This window comes from Micromesistius poutassou (assembly GCF_964030765.1).
Source record: "Micromesistius poutassou genome assembly, chromosome: 16".
Taxonomy (NCBI): Eukaryota; Metazoa; Chordata; class Actinopteri; order Gadiformes; family Gadidae; genus Micromesistius; species Micromesistius poutassou.
In genome coordinates, this window is record NC_140286.1 from 13,840,334 (window position 1) to 13,851,461 (window position 11,128).

The 11,128-nt window shown below is 50.7% G+C and overlaps 1 protein-coding gene across 1 annotated transcript in view; it reads left to right on the forward strand.

Annotated features, from left to right (window-relative positions):
• The first annotated feature begins 39 nt into the window (after nt 1–39).
• The window catches only part of dnaaf11 (dynein axonemal assembly factor 11), a 13,122-nt gene continuing 2,033 nt past the window's right edge, over nt 40–11,128 (forward strand). Inside the window, exons 1-11 of the mRNA XM_084480788.1 lie at nt 40–173; nt 357–524; nt 641–718; nt 1,281–1,453; nt 2,073–2,275; nt 2,625–2,762; nt 4,061–4,138; nt 4,513–4,578; nt 4,706–4,775; nt 7,143–7,238; nt 9,436–9,917. Of these exons, the coding sequence (XP_084336914.1) occupies nt 164–173; nt 357–524; nt 641–718; nt 1,281–1,453; nt 2,073–2,275; nt 2,625–2,762; nt 4,061–4,138; nt 4,513–4,578; nt 4,706–4,775; nt 7,143–7,238; nt 9,436–9,917 (1,562 nt within the window). The 5' untranslated portion in view covers nt 40–163. The remainder of the gene's footprint in view (nt 174–356; nt 525–640; nt 719–1,280; nt 1,454–2,072; nt 2,276–2,624; nt 2,763–4,060; nt 4,139–4,512; nt 4,579–4,705; nt 4,776–7,142; nt 7,239–9,435; nt 9,918–11,128) is intronic.

The following is an 11,128-nucleotide window of genomic DNA, read 5'->3' on the forward strand; positions in this document are numbered from 1 at the left end:
GTTTGTTGTTAATAGGCGGTCACCTCCTTCCTTCTGGTTCGTCAGGGGCGCTTCCGCCCCGGAGTTTCAAAATAAAAGACCCGCTGATGTTGAAACGATACGTTCGGTTTCCATAGCAACCGATGAACGCCACGGCGAGGCAGAAGGACGCAGGAGCAGAAACATGGTTTATAGTAAGTTGACTTTGATCAACATATTATCTCAGTTGTGTTGTTGGTTTCTTTAAGTAAGTATTGTTATATTGGGAGGCCACGAGGGAATTCAAACAGACTTATATACGACAAAAGTCGTAATCATCAGTGAATGGTCAACGGCCGCTTCATCGAGTATGTGTGTTGGTGCGCTCGATTTGACAGTCACGGAGGACATGGTGCGACGGCGGTCGGAGCACAACGAGGGGGAGATCTTCTCCCTGGAGGAAGTGTCCCTCCATCAGCAGAACATCGAGAGGATTGAACACCTGGAGAAGTGGTGCCGAGAGCTCAAGATCCTCTACCTGCAGAACAACCTCATCCCCAGGATAGGTTCGTCCTCATCGGGCCGGTCTGTGAACAGTGGCGTGCCCATGTTCATTGAGCAAGGGGCCCCTGCTCATAAATGGATTGAAATGAACATGTTTTACCTTCACTGTGATCTACAGAGAACGTGGGTCGCTTGAAGAAGTTGGAGTATCTGAACCTGGCCTTGAACAACATTGAAGCCATTGAAAACCTTGAAGGTTCGTAGACCATGTTGGTTTATGTGATGCAACAACAGCACACATCATAAAACAATATTTATTTTAAATTTAGGTTTGTTTTTGGTGTCCACATAATTCATTTTCATTTTAAACTATTTTAGTGCATGTCTTAAGGAGAGATACTTTAATATGTTATTTATCCAAGGAGAATTAAGAAGGAAAGTTCTCTAAAAAGAGAACACTTACTATTTACATTAAAGTCTATATTTATAAAATTAGGCCCAATTAGCAGATGGGAGACTTTGAATTAAAATAATTCAATAACAGTGTTCCATCCACTAACTATCTGTTTAACTGTGGTGTGTCCTTAGTACAATTATTGTAAACAAAGAGAGAGGTACGTGCTGGCCAGCATATTTTATTTGTAGAATATGTATTTTATAGGATGTGATCTTATTGATCAGTCATTAGTTAAATCACTTTGCATCAGCATTGACTACAGATAAATCCCAGTTATTTGACGCCACAAGCTAGTTGGAATGTTACACATTGCGCCTTTAGGAAATAGACTGAGTGACGGTAATGAATTCTTGGCTGCCAGGGTGCGAGAGCCTGCAGAAGTTGGACCTGACGGTGAACTTTGTGGGCCGTCTGAGCACCGTGGCGTCGCTGGAACACAACGTCCACCTCCGAGAGCTCTTCCTGGTGGGGAACCCCTGTGCTGAGTTCCAGGGGTACCGGCAGTACGTGGTGGCCTCCCTCCCCCAGCTACAGGTATATACTGGTAGCTACAGGCATAGTCACTGGTAGCTACAGGTATGGTTACTGATAGCTACAGGTTTATACTGGTAGCTACAGGCATAGTTACTTGTAGCTACAGGTATAGTTAGCTACAGGTATAGCTACTGGTAGTAAGAAGTGGTTACTGGTAACTACAGGTATAGTTACTATGTAGTTACTAATAGCTAGCTACAGGTAGTTACTGGTAGCTACAGGTGTAGTTACTGGTAGCTACAGGTATATACTGGTAGATACAGGCATAGTTACTGGTAACTACAGGTAACTACAGTAACTATACCTGTAGCCTACTGGTATAGTTACTGGTAGCTACAGGTACAGTTACTGGTAGCTACAAGTATATACTGGTAGCTACAGGTACTTTTTAAGTACAAGTATTGTTACTTTTAGCTACAGGTATAGTATAAAGTAGCTGTAGTTATAGTAAAAAAGTTACTGGTTGCTACAGGTGTAATACTATTAGCTATGGGTAAAGTTACTGGTAGCTACAGGTATAGTTTCTTGTAGTTAAAGTCATAGTTATTCTGTACTACAGGTAAAGTTACTCTCTCTCCAGCAGCTCATTCCTCTCTCTCCCCCCCCCCCCACTCCCCAGTCGCTGGATGGCCAGGAGGTGAGCCGGTCGGAAAGGATCCGGGCGGAGCAGGGTCTGGAGGAGGTGAGGAGGAGTGTCCGGCGTCAGGAGGAGGCGTACGGCCGGAGGAGGGCCCAGGAGAAGGAGGAGGCGCGGCGGAGCGGAGCCGCTGGGGAGGGGCAGGAGGAGCAGGAGGAGCAGAGTAGAGTCCCTCGGGGCAAAAGGTGACCGGAGCACCGGGCTTCTGCAAACCTGAAATCGACCCATTTGTGACATCACAGGTGTGAGTGTTCATCCAGATGTACGATGGATAGATCAGCCTGCCAGTTGGTACAGTCCACTGGGTACTGTGTGCCCAGTATATGATGCACTGATCCATTCATCATATACTTCTGGATGCACTTGATACCTACTTTTTTTGACATTACTTGTAAGGTCAAATCAGCCTCACGACTTGTAAGGTCAAATCAGCCTCACACCTGGTGGTAAAATTGATCTTTAATGCCCTTTAAAACTGAACAATTATGTTCCGTAATGCTCTCTGGTGCGCTTCTTTTTCCATGGTGTCCGTAGCGCGGGGTGGGAGGAGAGCGAGGAGGAGCGGCAGGAGCGGCAGGACAGAGAGTTCTGGGAGAAGCCGTGCGCCTTCTCGCCAGAGTCTCGCCTGGAGGCACACCGCCACCTGGAGGCCAAGCAGAGAACTACAACCTCGTGAGCAGTCTGACTCTATTGATCTAAAACCACTGAAGCGTTATTATTATCATGGGATGGGATCCCCGTTTTTAATCACCACGCAAGACTAATGGAGCGAGACGCTCTCGTTGGGTTACGTCATCTAGTAGTTCATCTTATGATATTGTTGAACGATGTGGCGCAGTTCTCGTGTTTGGCCACTGGGGGTCACTGCGACACCAGGCTCATTCAGAGTGTATGCGTCTGTTGGAGCACTGGTACCACCACTGCAAGAGATAAGGGAAAAATAGGGAAAAAGAGAGAGTTAATATAAATAACCCTGTGGCGAAATCTCCATATAAAATAAATATTTAAAACAAATCCCGTCTCTAATGAGGGGCTCACCCTTGGCAAAGTCGCAAATTCACAACTGTCAACACACACACACACACACACACACACACACAAACACACACACACACACACACACACACACACACACACACACACACACACACACACACACACACACACACACACACAGTAGCAAAAACGAGAAAAACACTGTCTTGCCCAAGGGCAGGTGAACAATGCAGAATGCAGAGTTGAATTGATCCTGGTTCGATACCCAGTTACGGGTGGGTGTGTCTGTCCTCCACTGGGGTCACCTCCTTCGGCGGCCTCACCCCCTCACCCCTTACCAACTCACCCATTCACTCCTCACCCCCTCACCCATTCACCCCTCACCCTTAAGCCCAATTTACACCAGAGCCGTTTTAGACGTGTTTTTTAGTCGGCCGTCAGACGTCCGACTTCAGCTAGAGATAGAATCCATTCAAACTAGTGCACTGATTTACACCGGCAGCGTTCTACGCCCGTCTCATGGCCGACCAAAGCTTCACTTTACGCTTCACTTCTATTTTCAAGCGTTTCTGAAGCGTTATGAAGTGTAGGCCTATTATCTGATGAATCTTGAAAATATAGCGAAATAAACGGCGGCGGTGTGAATTGATACGCCTACGTTACACTCACGTCTCTCTCTCGCCTGCGGTGTCAATTCCCAGTCAGCCGACCCCCCCCCCCCCCCCCCCACTGGCCCAGGTGGGTCTTAAACTCTATTAGAGCCGCGTGATTCGCTGAGTCACATCACAACACAAGCTCTTAGCGCTACGCGGCGCATATTATGGAATCCATAACAACACAGATCACCCAAATGTGTGGACCGCATCACTAGCTGAGTCTCGGTAGCCGTGTGTGTGTGTGTGTGTGTGTGTGTGTGTGACAACCATGAAGCCAGGACTGTAGATGTGTGTGTGTGTGTGTGTGTGTCTCCACAGGGAGGGAGAGCCGACCCCCAAGACCCCCAGGACCCTCATCACGCCCGAGGGACGCGTCCTCAACCTCAACCAGCCCAAGTCACTTACTTTACTATACCTACTCACTATGTACTAGTTACTAGTCACTTACTTTACTATACCTACTCACTATGTACTAGTCACTAGTCACTTACTTTACTATACCTACTCACTATGTACTATAGTAGTCACTTACTAGTCACTTACTTGAATATACTTACTCACTATGTACTAGTCAGTTACTAGTCACTTACTGACTTTACTATACTTACTTACTAACTATGTACTAATCAGTTACTAGTTGATTAGGTGCTAGTCAGTTTATATTCAGTTACTAGTTACTTACTTATTAGTTGCTAGAGGTTACTATGATACTACTGCTTGCTGGAATTCAAACTGTCTGACTGCCTGTCTGACTGCCTGTCTGTCTGCAGGCTGGACTTCTGTCTGTCTGAGGACGAGGAAGCCAACAGCATCGAGCTGGACCTGGCTGTGTACAGGTACCGTCTCACACACCTGTTTCCCCAACAACACCCAACAAGAAAGACTCCTTAGTGTGTGGAGGAAACGTTTCTGAGTCTCCTGTGTCCAAATTCAAACTTATGTTTCCAATGACGCCACACGCAGACACATGGACACGTCGCTGTTGGAGGTGGATGTGCAGCCCAGCTACGTGCGCGTGACCGTCAAAGGAAAGGTACAGAGGTGTTCCTAAACCTCGTAGTCACAATATATCTGACGCAGCGTGGCCTAACATTAGCATCACGTCATAACGTTGTGTTGATGTCTCATTAGAGTCGCGTTACTATTTACTATGGAATTATTATTATTATTATTAGTTATTTTTAATGAATTAGCTTCAGCAGATTCTTTGATCCAAGTGAGATACAGGTTCTGACACATGTCATTCAGGAGCAAGTCGGGGTCAGGGGTCATCTGGTTCTAGGGGGCCTACAGGTAGGGGTCAGGGGTCACCTGGCTCTAGGGGGCCTACAGGTAGGGGTCAGGGGTCACCTGGCTCTAGGGGGCCTACAGGTAGGGGTCAGGGGTCATCTGGCTCGAGGAGGCCTACAGGTAGGGGTCAGGGGTCATCTGGCTCTAGGGGGCCTACAGGTAGGGGTCAGGGGTCATTTGGCTCTAGGGGGCCTACAGGTAGGGGTCAGGGGTCACCTGGCTCTAGGAGGGCTACCTGGGACCAGGTACCACCAGGGACAATCCTTTACCCACCATTACTATTTATGAACCAAACTCAACTTATCTTATTAAGGGAAATAAAACAATATTATGTTTTATGATATTTCATGTAGACTGCGGTGTGATTTAGCTAACAGAAGGCCGATGAGATGTGATTCACGAGGACAGTGAACGGGCTGGGTCCCCCCCCCCCCCCCCAGGTGGTCCTGCAGGGCTGATTAAACAGCTGTAGGACCACTCGTAAATCCCCCAGCGAGAGGGGGGCTCAGAGGGGGAATGGAGGATCGGGGGAGTTATTTATGTAGTAATGCAGAAGGACATAATTATGGTGTGTGTGTGGGGGGGGGGGGCATGTGTGTGCAGAGTTCAAGGTGGACTTTATTTATGAACAAAATTATGTGTCACTATATATATAACTATATATATATAGTATATAATATATATATATATATATAACTATATATATATATAGTGTGTGAAAAAAATTGTCACTATATATATATCTATATAGATATATCTATATAGATATATATATATATCAAAACTTTGATGTCAGAAACTGGTTGAGACAGGATTTTACTAATCCCCGCCGTGTTTTAGTAACGTACAATATAGCATTGAGTCATATGTTGATGCTTATATAAAACCATCACCACGTTTAAAGGTACACTGTGTAGTGTTTTAAGTAATTTATTACCTCAAATCAACGTCTTCATTCATAAATAAGTCCTCATTGGTGTAAAATGATCTCTGCCAACAATCTCAGTCATCCTCCTGAGCAAAGAATCAGGAGGATAAGTGAGATTATCCTGCTGGGGGGGGGGGGGGGGGGGGGGGTGTACGGGATTACGGGCTGCCAGAGTTGACGCGCCAGGGTTACCGCGCCGAGACGCCAACTAACCTTAATATTGCCATCTTTAGCTGACACCAACTCAAAATAGTGCCTGTATTTCCAGCTGGAAAACGCGCATCTCTCTCCTCCCTCCATTGTTGATTACGTTTGTGTCGCGGTATAGCCTACTACACGTGAGTTGACGTCCTCAGGCGGAAACGTGATTTGTCGCGTACGTCACCCCGAGACGCAAGAAGAAAGCAAATATATATTTTTACTAAGGAAAATGACAAAAATAGTAACGAACAGTGACTTGGATAAGTAACTTTAATCTGATTACTGGTTTGGAAATAGTAACGCGTTAGACTACTCGTTACTGAAAAAAAGTAGTCAGATTAGAGTAACGCGTTACTAAGTAGCGCGTTAGTGGCATCACTGATCTTGACGCATGCCGCCTGCCGTAGTTCCAACAGGTTGCAACGCACATTTGAATACGCGAGGCGCTAGAGAGCATATTCGTTTGAATGCGAAATAAAATTGAACCACTAGATGGGAGAAAAAATGACACAGTGTACCTTTAAAACGGAGATAAAGAGCGCCAAACGCCCCAGCTGGTCTCTCCTCTCTCTCTCCAGAGCCCTTGGTGGGAGCCAGAGAGCCCAGGAGAGCACTCTGAAGGAGAGACTTCCTCCCACCAAACAGGGCGCGCGCCGTCTTAATAAACAACAGCATTCTTCATTGATGGCTTCATTGATTAAGGAGAGCGGGGACATTGATGTTCCCTACGTGTGAAGGTTTCCGAGGTGGTCGGTACGATTCCCCCCTCCCTGCAGAGAGCAGACCCCCCCCCCCCATCCACCCCCTACCCCCCACCCCTGACCTCGCCTCACGCTCTAATAGTGTTTAGAGGCCCTGATTTATGAGCTGAGGTATTCCACTGGCAAACTATCGCTGGGATCCGTCTCTCTCTCTCTGTCTCTCTCTCTCTCTCTCACTCACTCACTCGCTCACTCGCTCACTCGCTCACTCTCTCCACAGATCTTTCAGCTGGTCCTGCCGGCGGAGGTGAGGCCCGACAGCTGCTCAGTGCGGAGGTCCGGGACCACCGGACACCTGCTGCTCAGCATGCCCAGGGTAACCGCCACACACACACACACACACGCACGCACGCACGCACGCACGCACGCACGCACGCACACACACACACACACACACACGCACACACACACGCAAACACACACACACACACACACACAAACACACACATACACCCCCCACACAAACTCTTATTACACACACACACACACACATACACACACACATGCAAACACACACACACACACACACACACACACACACACACATGCAAACACACACACACACACACACACACACACTCACACACACACACACACACACACACACACACACACGCAAACACACACACACACACACACAAACACACACACAAACATTCTCATACACGCACACAAACACACACATACACCCCCCACACAAACTCTTATTACACACACACACACACACACACACACACACACACAGAAACTCCCACTCAAAACACACACTCAATCTCCCACAGAAACGCACACAAAACGCACAAGCTATGACACACACCTGTGTTGACCTGCTAGCGTGTGGACGTATCCTTCGGAGACGCATCCACAAAACACACACACACACACACACACACACACACACCGTACAGCAGGCTGAATGTTTAGCAGTGTGTTTGTACACACTAATCTCAGAGCGTCCCCTGAGGCCACACTCTGTTTCGGGCGAGGAACAGGAACGATGACCTAGGCGCCAGATAAGTGCACCCGTAATGCGATTTCCTCCTAAGTTACGAGTTACGGTTCACAAGTTCCCCACAGGAGTAGTGTGCTCTGACACACAGAGCACCTCCCTCATGGCCCCCACACGACTCACCCCCCCCCCCCCCGACACACACATAATTACCCCGTTACTAACGATGCTCTACGGAAATTATAGGCCCCCCAAATGATCGCTATCCATCTGGAAGCGCTGGTTAATTATGTTCTTTATACATATTTACTCGGTGCCCGTCTTGCCGCTTGTCAGGGTGGTCCGGCCCGTCGTTATGCCGTACTTTATCTCCGCGGCGACGGCTAAAAATAACCCCCGGCTATCTGGGACGGCCGCCAGCTAGCTCCACCAGCTAGCTCCACCAGCTAGCTCCACCGCCACGGCCCCCGGAGAGGAAGACGCTTTAATGGCCGCCCGTCTGTCCCGCGTTCCCTCGCTCCACATTCCTCACGTTCCTCGCTCCGTGGAGCCAGTGAGTGAGTGAGTGAGTGAGTGACAGAGTGAGTGACAGAGTGAGGGAGTGAGTGACAGAGTGAGGGAGTGAGTGACAGAGTGAGGGAGGGAGTGACAGAGTGAGGGAGTGAGTGACTGAGTGGGTGAATGACCGAGTAAGGTAGTGAGTGAGTGAGCGAGTGACCAAGTGACAGAGTGAGTGAAGGAGTGAGTAAAGGAGTGAGTGACCGAGCAAGGTAGTGAGTGAGTGAGTGATAGAGTGACAGAGTGAGTGAAGGAGTGAGTAACAGAGTGAGTGAGTGACTGATTAAGGCGAGTGAGCGAGTGACCGAGTGAGTGAAGGAATGAGTGAGTGAGTGATTGACTAAGTGATTTTACCGAGTGAGTGAGTGAGTGAGTGAGTGAGTGAGTGAGTGAGTGCGTGAGTGAGTGCGTGCGTTCCCTCTCTCTCTGTACCAGGGGCCAGAGCTTGTTTCTTTAGATGTCCTCTGGGCCCTCGGTGTCTTTGGCTGGCCTTTCGCCCGGCCTTGTCGCCAAGGCAACAGATGCTCATGACTGTGGGATGGCCCATGAGGGGCGGATGCTGCCGCCACACCGTCCACCTCTGGGATTCTCTCACGCTAGCTCTCCGTCTGGACGGAAAGAGTCACTTATTCTGCTTGTCGTCAAACTACTTCAGCAGTAGAGTTAGACTCGGTAGTCATGACTCTATGATACTAGAAATAGTAAGGTACGATAAAATACTGTCTACTTTATGAACCCCAGCCGTTAAATGGTTAATGGAGGACAGTGATGAGATTGTGTTTCTAATTCTTTGTTAGTTTTGTTACTTGACCCCCCCCCCCCCCCGGATGCTCCTCTCCTCCTCTACAGGGGGGACAGGACTCTCTCTGACGAACCAAAGAGAATCCTCCCGTTCGGTCGATCTCTGACTCTGTGGTGTCGCCCTCGATTAGGTCTGAAACGACAACACAGGTAATAGTATCCTGACCCTCCCCCCCCCTCCTCCCCCCCCCTCTGTGACCCCCAGGCTGAAGGGGAAATCCGAGCCGCCACAAGAGTCCTGGGTCCTGCCCCGACCGGGTCCAGCAGGGGTCAGGGTCCTGCCCCGACCGGGTCCAGCAGGGGTCAGGGTCCTGCCCCGACCCGGTCCAGCAGGGGTCAGGGTCCTGCCCCGACCGGGTCCAGCAGGGGTCAGGGTCCTGCCCCGACCCGGTCCAGCAGGGGTCAGGGTCCTGCCCCGACCGGGTCCAGCAGGGGTCAGGGTCCTGCCCCGACCCGGTCCAGCAGGGGTCAGGGTCCTGCCCCGACCGGGTCCAGCAGGGGTCAGGGTCCTGCCCCGACCCGGTCCAGCAGGGGTCAGGGTCCTGCCCCGACCGGGTCCAGCAGGGGTCAGGGTCCTGCCCCGACCGGGTCCAGCAGGGGTCAGGGTCCTGCCCCGACCCGGTCCAGCAGGGGTCAGGGTCCTGCCCCGACCGGGTCCAGAAGCACCCGGACTGGAGGAGCAGAGAGGTACGACGCAGAACTCAGGACCGCCTTCATCTGCAGGGCACCTGGGCTATGGGCATTAGCACTTAATTAACACTTAATTAACACTTAATTAACACTTAATTAACACTTAATTAACACTTAGCACAATAGAGATAACACTGACTTGGGAAGAGGGGGGTCAATAAATGCAGACAATATCACCCTCACTCCCTCACTCACTCACTCACTCACTCACTCACTCACTCGCCACTCACTCGTCAATCACTCGGTCACTCACTCATTCACTCACTCACTCACCCTGTCACTCACTCACTCGGTCACTCACTCGGTCCCTCACTCTGTCACTCACTCATTCGGTCCCTCACTCACTCGCTCACTCGCTCGCTCACACACTCACTCGCTCGGCCCCTCACTCACTCACCCACTCAGTTACTCAGCTACTCACTCACTCACTCAGTCACTCACTCACAGTACATTCCGTATGTAGGCTGTCCGTCCTTTTCCATCTCAGGGTCGTTCTGACATCTTCTTCAACCCTCGTCTGACCGGAGCACAGAGGAGCGTCTGTCGCCGGCCAATACGCTTCTGCCTTTTCAAAACCAAGCGAACGTCAACGTGGCTCCGGGATAGCCTTGAGCCGCTAACCATTAAGCCCCGCCCTGCTGGCCATTAGCCCCGACCCCGCGAGCCATCATCCCGCGAACTGCTCGCCATTAGCCCCGACCAGCTGAGCATTAACCCTGACACGCTCGGCGTTAGCCCTGACCGGCGCCAACGCTAGCGCCCTCTGATCCCCTGCTAATGAAGCCGCGCTACGTGTGGCGGCCCGGCTGCTGTGATGCTACCAGCGCCTCACGGCCCAGCCTCTCCCTGGCCTTCAGCTGTCCACACCCTGCCTCCCGGTGATGCAGGGTCCTGCCCCCACGTGTCGCCCCCCCCCCCCCCCCCCCCGGCTGAGGCCAGGTGACGGGGAGAGCAGACTTATGACCCTTATGACGCAGGGATATGATTAGATGCAACCTCTGACCTCTTAGGCTCGCTCATAGATCTCTTATCCAGCTGCTGCCGGCCCCAGATGAGAACACATCTGTCAGCGGACGTCGTGGGTCGGGGGGGGCGGACGCCGGCTCCCGCCCGGTCGGGTGGTGGCGCCGGGATCAGGACGGGGGGGGGCGGGGTCTGAAGGGGCCAGGGCGTAGCGTAGCGGGGGGGGGCTGACCTTCGGTGGGATC